Source organism: Oncorhynchus keta, chromosome 35 (assembly GCF_023373465.1).
Source record: "Oncorhynchus keta strain PuntledgeMale-10-30-2019 chromosome 35, Oket_V2, whole genome shotgun sequence".
NCBI classification, from domain to species: domain Eukaryota; kingdom Metazoa; phylum Chordata; class Actinopteri; order Salmoniformes; family Salmonidae; genus Oncorhynchus; species Oncorhynchus keta.
Window position 1 is genome coordinate 75,485,774 of NC_068455.1, and position 22,244 is coordinate 75,508,017.

General features: G+C 44.6%; 1 protein-coding gene across 1 annotated transcript in view; it reads right to left on the reverse strand.

The window, feature by feature from the left end:
- Nucleotides 1–47: 47 nt before the first annotated feature.
- dok1b (docking protein 1b) overlaps nt 48–22,244 on the reverse strand; it is a 36,478-nt gene continuing 14,281 nt past the window's right edge. Inside the window, exons 2-7 of the mRNA XM_052497731.1 lie at nt 18,392–18,517; nt 12,906–13,076; nt 8,341–8,434; nt 7,180–7,352; nt 2,316–2,757; nt 48–2,049 (exon numbers count right to left, since the gene is read on the reverse strand). Coding sequence (XP_052353691.1) covers nt 1,118–2,049; nt 2,316–2,757; nt 7,180–7,352; nt 8,341–8,434; nt 12,906–13,076; nt 18,392–18,517 — 1,938 coding nt within the window. The 3' untranslated portion in view covers nt 48–1,117. The remainder of the gene's footprint in view (nt 2,050–2,315; nt 2,758–7,179; nt 7,353–8,340; nt 8,435–12,905; nt 13,077–18,391; nt 18,518–22,244) is intronic.

A 22,244-nucleotide genomic window follows, 5' to 3' on the forward strand; every position in this document is an offset into this window, starting at 1 on the left:
GTAGTTGGAATGAATTTTGCTTTAGATGGAAAACACTAAATATAGCTATATTTTTTTCTCAGATTTTTATTAATAGAATTTTTGTATCATATTTACAACACAGCACAGCTGTTTTTGACAAACAGAAAGAAAGAAAAAAAAACACACACCTGCATTACATGTTTAGTAGCTGGAGATAGGTACAACAACAAACAAAATGAACAAAGGGTGCCCTATTCCCTATGAAGTGCACTACTTTTGACCAGGGCCCATAGGACTCTAGTCAAAAGTAATGCACCAAATAGGGAACATAGTGCCACTTGGGACACAGACAAAAACAATCACATGTTGTGTCCATTGAGGTCCCAATTCTGAAAGTCCCCCATTTCATGAGTTCTCGATCTCCAACAGTTGAGTCTCCATAGTTTAGACATGATGATGAAAAAAATAACAATCACAGTTTTTTTTTTTGCTCTAAAATGTCTGTTTTTTTGAAGGTTACAGATTATGATGAGTGATTAGCATCATATCAGTTTACAAAGCAGAAACATGTTATAGTCTTTCCAGTAAGTGCATAGTCAACATTGACACAGCCACACACACACACACACAGCCACACACACACACAGCCACACACACACACACACACACGTCTCCCGCTGACACGCAGAACACTCAACTTGCTGCAACCACATAAGTATTTCCCACTTCTGAGTGTGCGTCCCAAATGTGTGTCCTATTCTCTATGAAGTACACTCCTTTTAACCAGGGTCTATAGGGTCCTGGTCAAAAGTAGTGCACTATATTAGGGAATAGGGTGCTCTTTGGGACACAACCTGTGTCTCTGTCTGCTTAGCCACATAGAGGTTTCTGTTGGCCAACTGTTGTGTTTGACCAAAACATTCCACACACACGTCCCATGTCCTCTTGGTTAGCTTTGCTTGCAACCATGGTATGGTACACGTCTTCCCTGAACTACATGTCCCAAGATGCAACAGGAGAAGATCGCGATCAAGCCACCACTTTTTAATCTGCTGGGTCGTGTTCAAAATGGAGTCCCAGGTTGTCCTCACTGTTTCAGTCCGTTTTCTTCCATTTGGTGCCTCATGAATACAACCATCCAGTCCTGTTTAGGAGCTTAAATGTCTCCCAGATTGTCATAGATGATATCAGGGGATCGCAGGCCAGTGTGGGGGTACCAGGGATTGGGAGGGGGCTTGTGTCTTGACACTTTACTGTAGAGCTCTGTGTGCCTACCTTCCCCTCCTCCTTCCCCACCTACACCCCTGGCCCGGTCTCCCCCTCCCCCAACTACACCCCAGGCCCCTCCTTCGCTACTGTTATTATTGTTCAGGTTAGTTGGACCTCCAGGCCCAGCCTTCCCCAGGGGCAGAGGCACGGGATCCTTCCGAGGAAGAGCAGCCTTTTTGGGCTTGGGGGTGGTAGCAGGCTTGGGTGGCCACTTGGAGCCCCCTGGTCCTCTGATGACGAGGGGAGGCTGTGGTTGTTTTCCATAGGAGGGGACTGCGTAGTTGTCTGTAGGCAGATTGTAGAGCCCCTCGTGGGGCTGAGGAGGAGGGCTGTCTTTTCCCAAAACACCACCTCCTGCTCGCCCCTCTGGTTCATCATAGATGTGTTCGGCGTCGGTGAGTGACGATGACGATGCTCCTTCCGCCTGACCCCCGAGAGAACGCATGTTCCCCCCTCCTCCTCTCCCTCCTCTCCCTCTCCCTCCTCCGCCTGCTCCTTCCTCCAGCCCCATAACACCCATCTTCTGTATCAGATCCAAACTGATTCGATCATAGAGGTCCGAATAGAGAGGGTCGGGCTGGTTGTTGCCGTGGTTACGACCCCCAATCCCGGTGACCCCTCCCTCGTCGCCGAGGGGTCGGAGTCGGGGGATGGGGATTGGAAGGTTTAGGGAGTTGGGGGTCTGTGTCTTGATTGTATCCACAGGGTCAGAGTAGAGACAGTCGCCGGAGGAGAGAGAGGAGAGACGGACTGAGTCAGCGGGTTCAGAGTACACACTCCCCTGTTCCTCTTGAGACGAGGTCGCTCCGACTCCTTTACCTAATACAACAAATATTAAATGTTATGTATATTAAAATTGGTTTGTCAGTCATCAGCATGTACACACAGTCACAAAAAAAAGACAACAATCAAAGTATTTAAAACAAAGAGAAAAAACATCAAACGTTTACAATCTCAATACAATAATCACATCACAGCTTCCTCCTACTTACAATAATACATCGAATTTTAGGCACTTTTGAAAACCCCCAGTCACATAAAAATGAGAATGATTCTAAAAGTACACTAAACATGATGAGACTAACCTCCTCGAGGCATGGGTGAGCGCGGGGGCGTCCCCCCCATTCCTATCACCAACGGCGGTGGCTCTGGTAAACTCCTGCCTTTTTGGTTCTGATTTTGGCTCTTCCCTCCATCTCCCTCCCTCCTCCCGAACACTCCATCGGCTGATCCGGGCTTACTCCCTCCGGAACTGGAATCCCCATCCAGATCCCGGTTACTGGTGTTGCCGTCGACTACCAGGCCACCTCCCATTGCCACGGAGCTGCGTTGCTGAATGAGGGCAGGACCAGGGTCGGATTCCAGGCTGCTCAAATGGTAGCTGGAGTGGCACTCCTCGGCCAGGGCTTTCTGTGATTGGATGGCCTGCTCCACGATGAAGAAGATCTCGTTACCCTGTTTGGTCTCAAAGTTGAAGTTCCCCGGACCAGAATCGCAGCGCCGCCCTGCCTCGAACGAAAACATCACCTGAAAACAAAACAAACAAACAAACATTATACAACATAATCTACATTCTATAGGTCAGATTGCGTCCCCTGGAGAGAGGGACAAACAAGCTTTCATTTTTATTCTGACTCTTATTTTGATGATAAATGTATAATAACTTAGTGTTATTGTCTCTAGTCTGTGAAATGTTATTGTGAAATTGATACGATTCATAAGACAAGACATCAAGCCGTACCCAGGCAGTGGTAATAGGAATAACCCCAGGCAGTGGTAATAGGAATAACCCCAGGCAGTGGTAATAGGAATAACCCCAGGCAGTGGTAATAGGAATAACCCCAGGCAGTGGTAATAGGAATAACCCCAGGCAGTGGTAATAGGAATAACCCCAGGCAGTGGTAATAGGAATAACCCCAGGCAGTGGTAATAGGAATAACCCCAGGCAGTGGTAATAGGAATAACCCCAGGCAGTGGTAATAGGAATAACCCCAGGCAGTGGTAATAGGAATAACCCCAGGCAGTGGTAATAGGAATAACCCCAGGCAGTGGTAATAGGAATAACCCCAGGCAGTGGTAATAGGAATAACCCCAGGCAGTGGTAATAGGAATAACCCCAGGCAGTGGTAATAGGAATAACCCCAGGCAGTGGTATGGTAATAGTAATAGAATAACCCCAGGTAGTGGTAATTAGGAATAACCCCAGGCAGTGGTAATAGGAATAACCCCAGGCAGTGGTAATAGGAATAACCCCAGGCAGTGGTAATAGGAATAACCCCCAGGCAGTGGTAATAGGAATAACCCCAGGCAGTGGTAATAGGAATAACCCCAGGTAGTGGTAATAGGAATAACCCCAGGTAGTGGTAATAGTAATAACCCCAGGTAGTGGTAATAGTAATAACCCCAGGTAGTGGTAATAGTAATAGGTAGTGGTAATAGTAATAACCCCAGGCAGTGGTAATAGGAATAACCCCAGGTAGTGGTAATAGTAATAACCCCAGGCAGTGGTAATAGTAATAACCCCAGGCAGTGGTAATAGTAATAACCCCAGGCAGTGGTAATAGTAATAACCCCAGGCAGTGGTAATAGTAATAAGTGGTAATAGTAATAACCCCAGGCGGTGGTAATAGTAATAACCCCAGGTAGTGGTAATAGTAATAACCCCAGGCAGTGGTAATAGTAATAACCCCAGGTAGTGGTAATAGTAATAACCCCAGGCAGTGGTAATAGGAATAACCCCAGGTGGTGGTAATAGTAATAACCCCAGGTGGTGGTAATAGTAATAATCTCAGGTAGCTGTATCTGTTTTGAAACCATAGACCTTACTTAGCACCCCGCTCTCTGGGCGCGTTCCAGTGGATCACTTTTGTCAATTCGGTGTACATCGTTGGTCACCACCTTCCAAAATGTGTTGTATTATGGGCTTTATATATATATATATATATATATACATATATATATATATATATATAAAATAGACACATTCAGGTCATACTTTCTCTGATTTTTACAGTTTGCGTGTGCGATTTAGGGGTTGGAAACATGTTTATTTCAACATTTCAACAAAACTGTGTATAAACGACGGCGACGCTCATGTTTCACTGCAAAAAATGACATTAAGCTTAAATATCTTTCATTGATAAAATGACTTTTTAAATGTTTTACTTTTTATCCCTCATTTAGTTGGGTATCCTTTACATGAAATCAATCTGATTTTTATATGAATATACGCTTGCTAAAGTGCCAGAATTCAGCAAACCCTGTGTCACTTCTAGGAAGATGTGAACCCACTTCATCCCAACATTTCTCCAGGTTTTCACAATCATTGTAAAGCCCTAGTTATTGTGTTGCTTTGACAAAGTCCACAGTTCCGAAGATTATTATTTACTTTATTTAATTAGTGATTAAATTTACGTCTTTAACTCATTTTCAGGTCAACCATGTTACATGAACTGACCTCTCGTTTTAATATCGTGAAACTACTCAATTTAAAAATAAATTTAAAAAATAACCATTGAACATCTAATATTCAAATCATAGAGTAAAAGCAGGTGAGCGGGTCGAGAAAAACACGTCCAACCTGTTACGCATAGACAGACAGGCTAGAAATGAATTAACAATGACAACAACAAAAGGGTGAAGCTTCCATTCAATTGCAACTTCCTGTTGCACACAACAAGCTTCCATTCCCCCTTTAACAAGGGTATTTAAGGCTCATTTAAGAAGAACTCGTTAACCCTCTTACGGTCAAACCTGTTACTTTATTTTACACTTGACTATAGTTTAAAAAATATATATTTAAAAAAACGTACCTCTTAAGACAGGAAAACATGTTTTTTTATGAAGGTGAACATGCTTTTTATGGCAGAATGTTAAAATGAGTGCGTGCGTGCGTTCGGCATCCATACACCTGTGTGTCAGAGGTTCCGTTAGCCAATAATGGCAGGCTTTTGGTCGGTATAAAAAAAATAATAATGAAAAAAGTAGATAAATAAAATTGTTACCAGCCAAATTGACCGGGTGAAGAAAAAAAAAAAGAATATGTTAGGCAGGCTGTCAGACGCTAATGTCCCACCTATCCCAGAGAGGTTTTAAACAAGTGGATTCAGGGATCAAGTGGAGCTGGAGCTGGTTTAAGCTGGATGCCACTATAGACGTGAAAAGGAACACCACACACTTTCCCTCGTTCAATACAGTGGATAAAAAGGGGTTGTCCCAGGTGTCCTCTCTGACTGAAAGAGACCATTTATGCCAACAAAGGGTGTCTTGCTCTGCTGGCACATTGTAGAACAAATGGCCACAGGCAGAAAGTGTACAATGTAATCATGTGCAGTGTTGCCCAAAGATATTGCTTTTGTTGTGTTCAACTTGACAGTAACACTTGTGGTGTGAGTGAGGGGGAATTATAACATTTTTTTTACTCTGTGAACGTTATTTTTGCACGCATGTGGGGCGGCAGGGTAGCCTAGTGGTTAGAGCGTTGGACTAGTAACCGGAAGGTTGCAAGTTCAAACCCCCGAGCTGACAAGGTACAAATCAGTTAACCCACTGTTCCTAGGCCGTCATTGTAAATAAGAATTTGTTCTTAACTGACTTGCCTGGTTAAATAAAGGTAAAAAAATACAAATAAATGTAGCCTTGTGCACTTGATCGATGTCTACTGTAGTGGCTACTATAATGGAACAAAAATACAATGCCTGTTTGTTTCATTATATTTCTACTTTAAGATGTTGTTTTCCCAAGTGCAATATTTATGTGAGGTCACAAGCATTCTATTATAAAGGCTGTCATGGTAACAAGCATTCTGTTATAAAGGCTGTCATGGTAACAAGCATTCTGTTATAAAGGCTGTCATGGTAACGAGCATTCTGTTATAAGGGCTGTCATGGCTAACTGCAATAGTAGTGTATTGTTTTTTTCTCAAGACATGAGTGTCATTTGCAGTAAAGTCTAGGCAACAAATAACATTGGAATGCTTTCTTTACATGTTTTAGCTGTGAGTCAGGTTCACATCCACCACTTTTTATTTCACACACAGAGACTGATCACGTAGATCATCCTCATCGGTGTTGTTTACTTAGTTAAAACCTGCATTTCCTCCTAGCAGGGATTTATTACATGTTTCAGTGCAACAACAAAACATTGTCACCTTTTTGGGCCCTCGGCAGTTTACATCCCTGCAAAATACAAATACAGACTCCTAAATGATGGTTATGAAATGAAACAATGAATGTTCAAAAATGATCAGGAGACAGCTGAGTGGATTCTGGAGAGGGACACAGCTATCTTCACCACAGACTCCTCCTCAACATTTTAAATGATACTCAAGACACGTTATCTTCACATATTTGAGATGTTTTTTCACTGACAGCAGCAACTCAATAATCAGCTAGTTGTTTTGTCACGTGCTGCCTGTGAAAGGACTTCCTCATATGCCATTTTATCTCCTGTTACATTGGTTTTCACTTGAACTTTCTTTCATTCATTGTCCAGAAGCCAAAAGCACAATCCTAGTCATATTTGCGACCAATCCTAGTCGTTGTATCTTCAGATTCATCGTCTTTCTACGTTTCGAAAGGAGATGTTCATCTCTGTCATATAATGCTGGTATCAGGTGCTCTGTTTAGAATGGTGATTTCTCACAAATTGTGTTTTGGCAAATGTTTGAAAATGCTGTATTATTGGCTGCTCCATTACAGGAGTTGTATGTTCTGTTAATATGAATGACCATAATCTACATGTGATTTGTGTCATTCTGAGCACCGTGGTTGGACCTCCCTAATAGGTTACTCACCCAATGTATATGGGTCTGGTGCATTTCTCAAATCACTGGGGAATTAAAATCTTCCTGGTCACGTTGTCGGGCGCCACATTTTCCTAACGGAAAAAGCTGGTGTGTGTGTGTGTGTGTGTGTGTGTGCGCGTATATATATATATATATAAACCCACCTTGTCACGTCCATATCTCCTCAGTAGTTTGTAGGGCCAGATCAGTAGACTGCTCTTGGTCCTGGACTCCTTCAGTATAAGACTGTCATTGTCAGCCTTCAGCCAGTAGGTTCCCAACAGACCACAACGCTCTGAGGCCTCGGTCCTCTGCACACTTACCCAGAACTCATTCACTGTTGAGGGGGAGAGAGAGAGGGGTAAGGGACAAAACCATAAATCAAACCTTCATTTGAGAGAGTGAGAGAGACACAGAGAGAGAGGGGGGGGGGGGGACAGAGAGAGAGACAGACAGAGAGAGAGAGGGACAGAGCGAAAGAGACACACAGAGAGAGAGGGGGACAGAAAGAAAGAGAGAGACACAGAGAGAGGGGGACAGAAAGAAAGAGAGAGACACAGAGAGAGAGTGTGTTTTCTCCAGTTGTTTTCCCCAGTAGTCTCCACTTTCCTCTAGAGACAGTGATGAACCCAATGCCAGGGACTAGTCTACAAAGAACACAGACTGAGAAAGCAGGAGTGTCGTTCGGAAGACTTGCCTTCCATACTATTTTCACAATCTGTTTAGCAATTTAAATGTAAAGGGAAGTTAGAAGTAGAATTAAACCATTCTAGATTCAAATACAACTGCAGGTCTTGTGGTTTAAAATGTGTGTTCTTTTTTTAACCCTTGGCCTTTTCGTTTGTCAGTCAGCCTTGAACAGAAAGTGACAGTTTGTTGCATCACCATAGCGATGAACGCCGTACAACCCTGCTTTTCCCTCTCAACAGAACTTTAAGACTTCCATTCTCTATATTTTTCTTCTTCTTTATTTTTTGTCTGTATACTGCAATTCAGATTTTAGCTGGGAACATTTACAAGACAGTCTAATTAATAATTATAATAATAATAAAACCTTCCCCCAGCGAGTCCATATAAATATATGTCAACAGACAGACTCTCACTGTACAGTGTCTGTGAAAGGGAGGGGCTGTGTTGACCATTTGGGACACTGAGGTGATTTGATTAAGAAAACTAATCCGGTCTCCACAGAGTCTTGTTGATATGAACGTTGCTAAGAAATGATTAGTCCATAACCACTGTTTGTGGAAGAAGTGTGGCTCAATGCACTCACAAAACTCACGGGGTATTAGTGGCTGTGTGTGTGTATGCGTGTGTGTATTTACCCTCTTCTCGGCTGGAATAGATGAGATTCTCAGCCATCTGTAGATTAGTCTTTCCGTTAGAGTCAGACACGCTACTGCTGCTACCACTAACCCCCTGAGAGAGAGAGAGAGAGAGAGAGAGAGAGAGAGAGAGAGAGCGTGGAGAGAGAGAGGTGGGATAGAGAAATTATTAATTGATTCAGTTATTGCTATAATTCAGACTCACATAAGAATCATACTTTTCCACACATTTTACAACCTTACAGAGAGAGACAGAGGGAGAAAGAGAGAGACAGAGGGAGGGAGGGAGAGAGAGAGAGAGAGACAGAGGGAGGGTGGAGAGAGAGAGAGAGAGAGGGAGGGTGGGTGGAGAGAGAGAAAGAAACACTGAGTGAGCAAATCTAAACTCCCACGCTGTCTGAAGAGTATCTTCCCTTTTCTCCTTCTCAGTAGAGGTGAACATCTCTAACTGATATCCAGCCTACACCCTATACTCAAAGGGCTGGAAGCGTTACAATGCTAGAAGGCTAAACGGCTAGAAGATTAGAAGGCTAGACAGCTAAAGGCTAGACGGCTAGAAGATTAGAATGCTAGACAGCTAGACGGCTAGAAGATTAGAAGGCTAGAAGACTAAAAGGCTAGAAGATTAAAATGCTAAAAGGCTAGAAGGCTAGAAGATTAGAAGGCTAGAAGATTTAAAAAGCTAGAAGATTAAAAGGCTAGACAGCTAGAAGACTAAAAGGCTAGACAGCTAGAAGGCTAGACAGCGAAAAGATTAAAAGGCTAGACAGCTAGAAGGCTAGACAGCTAGAAGGCTAGACAGCTAAAAGATTAAAAGGCTAGACAGCTAAAAGATTAAAAGGCTAGACAGCTAAAAGATTAAAAGGCTAGACAGCTAAAAGATTAAAAGGCTAGACAGCTAAAAGATTAAAAGGCTAGACAGCTAAAAGGCTAGACGGCTAAAAGGCTAGACGGCTAAAAGGCTAGACGGCTAAAAGGCTAGACGGCTAAAAGGCTAGAATATTAAAAGGCTAGACGGCTAAAAGGCTAGACAGCTAAAAGGCTAGACAGCTAAAAGGCTAGACGGCTAAAAGGCTAGACGGCTAAAAGGCTAGATGGCTAAAAGGCTAGACAGCTAAAAGATTAAAAGGCTAGACAGCTAAAAGGCTAGACAGCTAAAAGGCTAGACGGCTAAAATATTAAAAGGCTAGACAGCTAAAAGGCTAGACAGCTAAAAGGCTAGACGATTAAAAGGCTAGAAGATTAAAAGGCTAGAATATTAAAAGGCTAGAATATTAAAAGGCTAGAAGATTAAAAGGCTAGAAGATTAAAAGGCTAGAAGGCTAAACAGCTAAAAGATTAAAAGGCTAGACAGCTAAAAGGCTAGACGGCTAAAAGGCTAGACAGCTAAAAGATTAAAAGGCTAGAATATTAAAAGGCTAGAATATTAAAAGGCTAGAATATTAAAAGGCTAGAATATTAAAAGGCTAGACTGTCACACCCTGGTCGAAGTATTTTGTGTTTATCTTTATGTATTGGGTCAGGCCAGGGTGTGGCATGGGGTTTTTGTATTGTGGGGTGTTTAGTCTTGGGGTTTTGGTGTGTATATATTGGGATTGTAGCTAGTGGGGTGATCTAGCAAAGTCTATGGCTGTCTGGAGTGGTTCTCAATCAGAGGCAGATGTTTATCGTTGTCTCTGATTGGGAACCATATTTAGGCAGCCATATTCTTTGAGTTTGTCGTGGGTGATTGTCCTTAGTGTCCTTGTTCCTGTCTGTGTTAGTTTTCACTAGTATAGGCTGTTTCGGTTTTCGTTACGTTCTTTGTTTTGTAGTGTTTGTGTTTTAGATTCGTATTACGTTTTTTGTTCATTAAACATGGATCGCAATCTACACGCTGCAGTTTGGTCCGACTCTCCTTCACCACACCTAGAAAACCGTTACATAGACAGCTAGAAGGCTAGAAGATTAGAAGGCTAGAATATTAAAAGGCTAGAAGGCTAGACGATTAAAAGGCTAGACGATTAAAAGGCTAGACGATTAAAAGGCTAGAATATTAAAAGGCTAGAATATTAAAAGGCTAGAAGGCTAGACGATTAAAAGGCTAGATGATTAAAAGGCTAGACGATTAAAAGGCTAGACGATTAAAAGGCTAGAATATTAAAAGGCTAGAATATTAAAAGGCTAGAATATTAAAAGGCTAGAATATTAAAAGGCTAGAATATTAAAAGGCTAGAATATTAAAAGGCTAGAATATTAAAAGGCTCGACGATTAAAAGGCTCGACGATTAAAAGGCTCGACGATTAAAAGGCTCGACGATTAAAAGGCTCGACGATTAAAAGGCTCGACGATTAAAAGGCTCGAAGGCTAGACGATTAAAAGGCTAGAATATTAAAAGGCTAGAATATTAAAAGGCTAGAATATTAAAAGGCTAGAAGATTAAAAGGCTAGACGATTAAAAGGCTAGAAGATTAAAAGGCTAGAATATTAAAAGGCTAGAATATTAAAAGGCTAGAATATTAAAAGGCTAGAATATTAAAAGGCTAGACGATTAAAAGGCTAGAATATTAAAAGGCTAGAATATTAAAAGGCTAGAATATTAAAAGGCTAGAATATTAAAAGGCTAGAATATTAAAAGGCTAGAATATTAAAAGGCTAGAAGGCTAGACGATTAAAAGGCTAGACGATTAAAAGGCTAGACGATTAAAAGGCTAGACGATTAAAAGGCTAGAATATTAAAAGGCTAGAATATTAAAAGGCTAGAAGGCTAGACGATTAAAAGGCTAGATGATTAAAAGGCTAGAATATTAAAAGGCTAGAATATTAAAAGGCTAGACGATTAAAAGGCTAGAATATTAAAAGGCTAGAATATTAAAAGGCTAGAATATTAAAAGGCTAGAATATTAAAAGGCTAGAATATTAAAAGGCTAGACGATTAAAAGGCTAGAATATTAAAAGGCTCGACGATTAAAAGGCTCGACGATTAAAAGGCTAGATTAAAAGGCTATTAAAAGGCTAGAATATTAAAAGGCTAGAAGGCTAGAATATTAAAAGGCTAGAATATTAAAAGGCTAGAATATTAAAAGGCTAGAATATTAAAAGGCTAGAATATTAAAAGGCTAGACGATTAAAAGGCTAGACGATTAAAAGGCTAGACGATTAAAAGGCTAGAATATTAAAAGGCTAGAATATTAAAAGGCTAGAATATTAAAAGGCTAGACGATTAAAAGGCTAGAATATTAAAAGGCTAGAATATTAAAAGGCTAGAATATTAAAAGGCTAGAATATTAAAAGGCTAGAAAATTAAAAGGCTAGAATATTAAAAGGCTAGAATATTAAAAGGCTAGAATATTAAAAGGCTAGACGATTAAAAGGCTAGACGATTAAAAGGCTAGACGATTAAAAGGCTAGACGATTAAAAGGCTCGACGATTAAAAGGCTCGACGATTAAAAGGCTCGACGATTAAAAGGCTCGACGATTAAAAGGCTAGACGATTAAAAGGCTAGACGATTAAAAGGCTAGACGATTAAAAGGCTAGACGATTAAAAGGCTAGAATATTAAAAGGCTAGAATATTAAAAGGCTAGAATATTAAAAGGCTAGAATATTAAAAGGCTAGACGATTAAAAGGCTAGAATATTAAAAGGCTAGAATATTAAAAGGCTAGAAGGCTAGACGATTAAAAGGATAGACGATTAAAAGGCTAGAAGGCTAGAATATGAAAAGGCTAGACGATTAAAAGGCTAGACGATTAAAAGGCTAGACGATTAAAAGGCTAGAATATTAAAAGGCTAGAATATTAAAAGGCTAGAATATTAAAAGGATAGACGATTAAAAGGATAGACGATTAAAAGGATAGACGATTAAAAGGATAGACGATTAAAAGGCTAGAATATTAAAAGGCTAGAATATTAAAAGGCTAGACGATTAAAAGGCTAGACGATTAAAAGGCTAGACGATTAAAAGGCTAGAAGATTAAAAGGCTAGACGATTAAAAGGCTAGACGATTAAAAGGCTAGAATATTAAAAGGCTAGAATATTAAAAGGCTAGAATATTAAAAGGATAGACGATTAAAAGGATAGACGATTAAAAGGATAGACGATTAAAAGGATAGACGATTAAAAGGATAGACGATTAAAAGGATAGACAGCTAGAAGGCCAGACAGCTAAAAGGCCAGACAGCTAAAAGGCTAGACAGCTTAAAGGCTAGACAGCTAGAAGGCTAGACGGCTAGAAGGCTAGACGGCTAAAAGATTAGAAGGCTAAAAGATTAGAAGGCTAAAAGATTAGAAGGCTAAAAGATTAGAAGGCTAAAAGATTAGAAGGCTAAAAGATTAGAAGGCTAAAAGATTAGAAGGCTAGACGGCTAAAAGGCTAGACGATTAAAAGGCTAGACGGCTAAAAGGCTAAACGGCTAGAAGGCTAAACGGCTAGACAGCTAGAAGACCTAAGGAAGTTCCCTCAGTATCTGGTAATGAAAACCCACATAACACAGTAACAGAGGGGGTGAGACAGAGAGAAAGAAAGACAGAGAAAGAATGAGGGAGAGAGAGAGAGCGAGAGAGGTGTTTCTTCACTCCATACCCCAAAGGCGATCTCACACATCTTCTCCACCCACTCTGTGCTGACGTTTCTCTCTGCGGCGAGCACATGAGTCTTGTCGTTGGTTTCCACACAAAAGGCGGACATATTGTCTTTGGGACAGGCTTCAGTGAGGGCAGGGAGGATAGAGATACAATCTGATAGACGGATAACCTGAGGAGGAGAGAGAGGGACAGAGCAGTAGAGGGGAGAGAGAGGGACAGAGCAGTAGAGGGGAGAGAGAGGGACAGAGCAGTAGAGGGGAGAGAGAGGGACAGAGCAGTAGAGGGGAGAGAGAGGGACAGAGCAGTAGATGGGAGAGAGAGGGACAGAGCAGTAGATGGGAGAGAGAGGGACAGAGCAGTAGATGGGAGAGAGAGGGACAGAGCAGTAGATGGGAGAGAGAGGGACAGAGCAGTAGAGGGGAGAGAGAGGGACAGAGCAGTAGAGGGGAGAGAGAGAGGGACAGAGCAGTAGAGGGGAGAGAGAGGGACAGAGCAGTAGAGGGGAGAGAGAGAGGGACAGAGCAGTAGAGGGAGAGAGAGAGGGACAGAGCAGTAGATGGGAGAGAGAGGGACAGAGCAGTAGATGGGAGAGAGAGGGACAGAGCAGTAGATGGGAGAGAGAGGGACAGAGCAGTAGAGGGGAGAGAGAGAGGGACAGAGCAGTAGAGGGGAGAGAGAGAGGGACAGAGCAGTAGAGGGGAGAGAGAGAGGGACAGAGCAGTAGAGGGGAGAGAGAGAGGGACAGAGCAGTAGAGGGGAGAGAGAGAGGGACAGAGCAGTAGAGGGGAGAGAGAGAGGGACAGAGCAGTAGAGGGGAGAGAGAGGGACAGAGCAGTAGAGGGGAGAGAGAGAGGGACAGAGCAGTAGAGGGGAGAGAGAGAGGGACAGAGCAGTAGAGGGGAGAGAGAGAGGGACAGAGCAGTAGAGGAGAGAGAGAGAGACAGAGCAGTAGAGGGGAGAGAGAGGGACAGAGCAGTAGAGGGGAGAGAGAGGGACAGAGCAGTAGAGGAGAGAGAGATGATTATTCATTTTATATTGTCTTGGGACCCAACCCCTCAAGCCCCTCCCCCCTACCACATTTTCCCATTGATCCGGGGATTTGAACCAACAACTAGGGCTGGGAGATATGGCCTAAAAATCATATCTACAGTTTTTCAAACTTATGGGTGATTCAAGACATATATCTAAATAAACGTTGTATAATTAAAAGACCAAATACACTGCATTTCAATCAGTCAGCAATAATCTTATGAATTCAGGGCTTGTGAAGATAAACCGAGGTTCAATATAAGCCTTCCACAATCATAATTATTTTATCCGTCTTTCTGCCCCTGAACAGGCAGTTAACCCACTGTTCCTAGACCAGTTAACCCACTGTTCCTAGACCAGTTAACCCACTGTTCCTAGACCAGTTAACCCACTGTTCCAAGGCCGTCATTGAAAATAAGAATTTGTTCTTAGTTTTTTTTTGTTGCAATAATCACTGATTTGGCTTTCAAGTCTGTTTTATAAAAATGCCATGTTTGTTACAGATGTAACCAGAACCATGCAAAATGCACATTCACTAATAATGACCAACTTCTGGTAGCAGCCATTATAGAACATTAACACAGTTCTCGGTCAAGCACAAGCCCACGTGCTAGTGAGTAGCTAGTTTATATTTCAAGTTTTAGGCAACTTGGATCTATTTGCTAGCTAACGAGGTTGAACAGTCTAATCATTATGAACACCCCATTCTGTCCGTCTCCAACTGTTTTAACAGCATGCGAGCCTGTCCACTTGGTTCAGATGTTGAAATCAAGTGGCCAACATTATTTCTCACAAGGAGAACAGGTTATATAATTGTGTATTATGCTTATTTCACGTGTATAAAACACAGACTAGACAGCTAGTATAACAGTGTTGGACTGAAACGTGGTTACACCAATGCCGCTCGCTACAAACTGAGCATTCATTTTCCAGAATCAATGTTCATTGATACTCTCGTTTTACTAGTGTCTGTCTCAATTGGAGTAGTTGAGACATAAACGGAGTATTGTTAGTATTGTTATCTTCTCCTCTGTTACAGTGAAATACTGTCTCCATGTGTTTTGGTGTCCGTATGACCCATTCTGTTGGACCAAACCTCGAATGCAAATAGCGAGTTGATGTGATCCCCTCTCAACACTGTCTAGGTATCCCCTTTCCCCTCAACACTGTCTAGGTATCCCCTTTCCCCTCAACACTGTCGAGGTATCCCCTTTCCCCTCTCCTCAACACTGTCGAGGTATCCCCTTTCCCCTCAACACTGTCTAGGTATCCCCTTTCCCCTCAACACTGTCTAGGTATCCCCTTTCCCCTCAACACTGTCTAGGTATCCCCTTTCCCCTCAACACTGTCTAGGTATCCCCTTTCCCCTCAACACTGTCTAGGTATCCCCTTTCCCCTCAACACTGTCTAGGTATCCCCTTTCCCCTCAACACTGACTAGGTATCCCCTTTCCCCTCAACACTGTCTAGGTATCCCCTTTCCCCTCAACACTGTCTAGGTATCCCTTTCCCCAACACTGTCTAGGTATCCCTTTCCCCAACACTGTCTAGGTATCCCCTTTCCCTCAACACTGTCTAGGTATCCCCTTTCCCCAACACTGTCTAGGTATCCCCTTTCCCCAACACTGTCTAGGTATCCCCTTTCCCCTCAACACTGTCTAGGTATCCCCTTTCCCCTCAACACTGTCTAGGTATCCCCTTTCCCCTCAACACTGACTAGGTATCCCCTTTCCCTCAACACTGACTAGGTATCCCCTTTCCCTCAACACTGTCTAGGTATCCCTTTCCCCTCAACACTGTCGAGGTATCCCTTTCCCCTCAACACTGACTAGGTATCCCATTTCCCCTCAACACTGACTAGGTATCCCTTTCCCTCAACACTGACTAGGTATCCCTTTCCCCTCAACACTGACTAGGTATCCCCTTTCCCTCAACACTGACTAGGTATCCCCTTTCCCCTCAACACTGACTAGGTATCCCCTTTCCCCTCAACACTGACTAGGTATCCCCTTTCCCTCAACACTGACTAGGTATCCCCTTTCCCCTCAACACTGTCTAGGTATCCCCTTTCCCTCAACACTGTCGAGGTATCCCCTTTCCCCTCAACACTGTCGAGGTATCCCCTTTCCCCTCAACACTGACTAGGTATCCCTTTCCCCTCAACACTGACTAGGTATCCCTTTCCCCTCAACACTGACTAGGTATCCCCTTTCCCCTCAACACTGACTAGGTATCCCCTTTCCCCTCAACACTGACTAGGTATCCCCTTTCCCCTCAACACTGTCTAGGTATCCCCTTTCCCCTCAACACTGTCTAGGTATCCCCTTTCCCCTCAACACTGTCTAGGTATCCCCTTTCCCCTCAACACTGTCTAGGTATCCCCTTTCCCCTCAACACTGTCGAGGTATCCCCTTTCCCCAACACTGTCTAGGTATCCCCTTAACACTGTCGAGGTATCCCCTTTCCCCTCAACACTGACTAGGTATCCCCTTTCCCCTCTCCTCAACACTGACTAGGTATCCCCTTTCCCCTCAACACTGTCTAGGTATCCCCTTTCCCCTCAACACTGTCTAGGTATCCCCTTTCCCCTCAACACTGACTAGGTATCCCCTTTCCCCTCAACACTGTCTAGGTATCCCCTTTCCCCTCAACACTGTCTAGGTATCCCCTTTCCCCTCAACACTGTCTAGGTATCCCCTTTCCCCTCAACACTGTCTAGGTATCCCCTTTCCCCTCAACACTGTCTAGGTATCCCCTTTCCCCTCAACACTGTCTAGGTATCCCCTTTCCCTCAACACTGTCTAGGTATCCCTTTCCCCAACACTGTCTAGGTATCCCCTTTCCCCTCAACACTGTCTAGGTATCCCCTTCCCCTCAACACTGACTAGGTATCCCCTTTCCCTCAACACTGACTAGGTATCCCTTTCCCCTCCACACTGTCTAGGTATCCCCTTTCCCCTCAACACTGTCTAGGTATCCCCTTTCCCCTCTCCTCAACACTGACTAGGTATCCCCTTTCCCCTCAACACTGTCTAGGTATCCCCTTTCCCCTCAACACTGTCTAGGTATCCCCTTTCCCCTCAACACTGACTAGGTATCCCCTTTCCCCTCTCCTCAACACTGACTAGGTATCCCCTTTCCCCTCAACACTGTCTAGGTATCCCCTTTCCCCTCAACACTGTCGAGGTATCCCCTTTCCCCAACACTGTCTAGGTATCCCCTTTCCCCAACACTGTCTAGGTATCCCCTTTCCCCTCAACACTGTCTAGGTATCCCCTTTCCCCTCAACACTGTCTAGGTATCCCCTTTCCCTTCTCCCCAACACTGTCTAGGTATCCCCTTTCCCCTCAACACTGTCTAGGTATCCCCTTTCCCTCAACACTGACTAGGTATCCCCTTTCCCTCAACACTGTCTAGGTATCCCCTTTCCCCTCAACACTGTCTAGGTATCCCCTTTCCCCTCAACACTGTCTAGGTATCCCCTTTCCCCTCAACACTGACTAGGTATCCCCTTTCCCCTCTCCTCAACACTGACTAGGTATCCCCTTTCCCCTCTCCTCAACACTGACTAGGTATCCCCTTTCCCCTCAACACTGTCTAGGTATCCCCTTAACACTGACTAGGTATCCCCTTTCCCCTCTCCTCAACACTGTCTAGGTATCCCCTTTCCCCTCAACACTGTCTAGGTATCCCCTTTCCCCAACACTGACTAGGTATCCCCTTTCCCCTCAACACTGTCTAGGTATCCCCTTTCCCTCAACACTGTCTAGGTATCCCCTTAACACTGTCTAGGTATCCCCTTTCCCTACACTGTCTAGGTATCCCCTTTCCCCTCAACACTGTCTAGGTATCCCCTTTCCCTCAACACTGTCTAGGTATCCCCTTTCCCCTCAACACTGTCTAGGTATCCCCTTTCCCCTCTCCTCAACACTGTCTAGGTATCCCCTTTCCCCTCAACACTGTCTTTCCCCTCTCCTCAACTTTGTTGGCGTGAGAGGCAGGGGGAGGGGCTTGGTGTGTGTGTGTGTGTGTGTGTAAACCATACAGGAAGAGGCGAAGCAAACCTCTCACCTATATCTGTCCAAAATATGACCAATGTGTTTCTATGGGCTCTTATATTGGACCTAAGCTTGTCGCCTGCCTTCCTGCCTTTGGGACAATGACTCTCATTGTAAGGACGGAGACGTGCATCTCTTCATTACATCCAGATCTCTGGTGTAAATGGGACACAGCACAGAAGGAGACGACCAAAAAGACAACATGAGAACAAGCGGACATAAGCGCTCAGAAAAACAAAAAGTAACAAAACCTTGATTCTTGCGATACAGGCATTTGGAATATCGCGCAAAACCATAAATTGAAATGAATCGAATTAATTCGATATATCGCCCAGTCCTACGTCCGACCAAGGATTTGAACCTACAACCCTCTTGTCCAATCAGGGATTTAAACCTACCTTCTTGTCTAGTTTCTTGGTGTTGGGTTTGTCGCTGGCCCCGCCCCCTGAGCTGTCAAAGAACTCTAAGCGAGCGATGCCGTTTTGACTGGCTGGGTAGAGGACAAACCAGTTCTTCTTCCATTTCTGATGGAGGGAGAGAGACGAGAGGGAGAGAGACGAGAGGGAGAGAGACGAGAGGGAGAGAGACTGATGTTACAAATGATCAGTTATTCAATCCAACTACTAAAATGTAAACAGCATTTAGGAGAGTAAAACTGTTTGGTAACCACAGTCAGTACTAACCAAATGAATGTGTTCTTCAGTAAATACAATTACTATAGTTAATTCCATCTAGATCACTAGAACACTAGGACACTAGTGATCTATATGAGAACACAGAACAACCCTTGAGGGGAAATAGGGGAAATCTGCAGAAGGCCTTAGTGGTATACAGGAAGTGGTATAGAGGAATTGGTATACAGGAAGTAGGAACATTTAGAGGCCTGTACTCAAGTCCCTAAGAGAAAGTCTAATCAGTCATACACACACACAGTCTCTCAAGCAGGTGGTTGAAGACCTATTCAGAGAATGGAACCTCCAATTGGGCTATCTATAACAAGAGGAAGTACCAGCTAACATCACAGAGTCCCTTCCTGTTCAGAGACACAGTGTGACCTCAGTAAACACAGGAGGTGACTAACTAGGAGTGTGTGTGTGTGTGTGTGTGTGTGTGTGTGTGTGTTTACATTCTGCCTAGAGTGTAAACAAATTTGGTGGCCCCATGTCATAATCTCATTGCCTTATTTACAAAATATTGAGCTAACGTTTAGACTCTTAACAAACAGGAATGGATATGTGAGAGAACGGTCTGACTGAGGCATGACCTTTCTATAGACAGACTCAAGCTCTTTACATGTTCTAATGTCACTGCTCACGCCATGCAAATAACAGGTCAACTCTAAGGCATGAGCCTGACAGAGAGAGGGGGGAGAGAGGGGGAGAGGGGGAAGAGAGAGAGAGGGAAGAGAGAGAGGGGGAAGAGAGAGAGGGGGAAGAGAGAGAGGGGAAGAGAGAGAGGGGAAGAGAGAGAGAGGGAGAAGAGAGAGAGAGGGAGAGAGAGAGGGAAGAGAGAGAGGGAGAGAAGAGAGAGAGTGGGGAAGAAAGGGAAGAGAGAGAGGGGAGGAAGAGAGAGAGAGAGGGGGGAAGAGAGGGAAGAGAGAGAGGGGGAAGAGAGGGAAGAGAGAGAGGGGGAAGAGAGGAAGAGAGAGAGAAGGAGAGAGGGAAGAGAGAGAGGGAAGAGAGAGAGAAGGAGAGGGAGGGAGAGAGAGAGAGGGAAGAGAGAGAGGGAGGGAGAGGGATAGAGAGAGAGGGGGAAGAGAGAGAGAGAGGGAAGAGAGGGAGGGAAGAGAGAGAGAGGGGGAAGAGAGGGGGAAGAGAGAGAGAGAGGAGAGAGAGAGAGAGAGGGAGAGAAGAGAGAGAGAGGGGGAAGAGGGAGAGGGAAGAGAGAGAGAGGGAGAGGGGGGAAGAGAGAGAGGGAAGAGAGAAGGAGGGAGAGGGGGAGGGAAGAGAGAGAAGGAGGGAGAGAGAGGGGAAGAGAGGGAGGGAGGGAGAGAGAGAGGGAAGAGAGAGAGAGGGAGGGAGGGGAAGAGTGAGAAGGAGGGAGAGAGGGAAGAGAGGGAGTGAGAGGGAGGGGAGAGGGGGAAAGAGAGAGGGACAGAGAGGGGGGGAAGAGGGAGAGGGAAGAGAGGAGGGACAGAGAGGAGAGGGAAGAAGAGAGGGACAGAGAGGGGGAAGAGAGAGAGAGAGAGAGGGGAGAGAGAGAGGGAGGGGGGAAGAGAGAGAAGGAGGGAAGAGAGAGGGGGAGGGAGAGAAGAGAGAGTGGGGAAGAGAGGGAAGAGAGAGAGGGGGGAGAGGGAAGAGAGAGAGAGAGAGAGAGGAAGAGAGAGAGGGGGAGAGAGGGGAGGGGGAAGAGAGAGAGGGAGGGAAGAGAGAGAAGGAGGGAAGAGAGAGGGGAGGGAGAGGGAAGAGAGAGAGGGGGAAGAGAGGGAAGAGAGAGGGGGGAAGAGAGAGAGAGGGAGGAGGGGGAAGAGAGAGAGAGGGGAAGAGAGAGAGAGGGGGAAGAGAGAGAGAGAGAGGGAAGAGAGAGGGGGAAGAGAGAGAGGGAGAGGGGGAAGAGAGAGAGGGAGAGGGGGAAGAGAGAGAGAGGGAGAGAGAGAGGGGAAGAGAGAGAGAGGAAGAGAGAGAGAGAGAGGGAAGAGAGAGAGAGGGAGAGAGAGGGAGAGGGGGAAGAGAGAGAGAGGGAAGAGAGAGAGGGAAGAGAGAGAGGGGGAAGAGAGAGAGGGAGGGAAGAGAGAGAAGGAGGGAGAGAGGGGGGAAGAGAGGGAGGGAGGGAGAGAGAGAGGGAGGGAGAGAGAGGGGGAGGGAAGAGAGAGAGGGGGAGGGAAGAGAGAGAGGGGGAGGGAGAGGGGGAAGAGAGAGAGAGTGAGAGGGAGGGGAGAAAGAGAGAGAGGGACAGAGAGGAGAGGGAAGAAGAGAGAGAGGGGGGAAGAGAGAGAGGGACAGAGAGAGGGGAGAGAGAGAGGGGGGAGAGAGAGAGAGGGAGAGGAGGAAGAGAGAGAGGGAGAGGAGGAAGAGAGAGGGAGAGGAGGAAGAGAGAGAGGAGGAAGAGAGAGAGGAGGAAGAGAGAGAGGAGGAAGAGAGAGAGGAGGAAGAGAGAGAGGAGGAAGAGAGAGAGGAGGAAGAGAGAGGAGGAAGATAGGGAGGGAGAGGAGGAAGACAGAGAGAGAGAGAGAGAGGGGGAAGAGATCGAGGGAGGAGATGGAGAGAGGGAGGGAAAAAGAGGGGTCAAAGTGAATATGTTTGGGCCTAAATGACAGTGATGGAGTACACAGAGACACCCACACACTCACAGACACACATAGACACACCCACACTCACACATAGACATACACACTCACACAGTGTTGTCTCACATAACAATCTTAAAATGAATGCAGTAATGTACAGTGTATTCTGAAAGTATTCAGACCCCTTGACATTTCCCACATTTTGTTACGCTTAAGCCCTATTCTAAAATTGATGAGGAAAAAAATAACAATTGAATCAATCTACACACAATACCCCGCAATGACATCACATTACCCCGCAATGACATCACATTACCCCATAATGACATCACATTACCCCATAATGACATCACATTACCCCATAATGACATCACAGTACCCCATAATGACATCACATTACCCCATAATGACATCACATTACCCCATAATGACATCACATTACCCCATAATGACATCACATTACCCCATAATGACATCACATTACCCCATAATGACATCACATTACCCCATAATGACGTCACAGTACCCCATAATGACAAAGCAAAAACAGGTTTGGATATTTTTAGCAAATTTATTACATATAAAAACTGAAATATCAAATTTACATAAGTATTCAGACCCTTTACTCAGTACTTTGTTGAAGCACCTTTGGCAGCGATTACAGCCTCAAGTCTTCTTGGATATGATGCTACAAACTTAGCACGCTTGTATTTGCACAGCTATTTTCAGGTCTCTCCAGAGATGTTCAGTCGGGTTCAAGTCTGGGCTCTGGTTGGGCCACTCAAGGACATTCAGAGACTTGTCCCGAAGCCACTCCTGCGTTGTCTTGGTTGTGTGCTTAGGGTCATTGTCCTGTTGGAAGGACAATGGTCCTGAGCACTTTCATCAAGGATCTGTCTGTACTTTGCTTCGTTCATCTTTCCCTTGATCCTGACTAGTCTCCCAGTCCTTGCCACTGAAAAACATCCCCACAGCATGATGTTGCCACCACCATGCTTCACCGTAGGGATGGTGCCAAGTGTCCT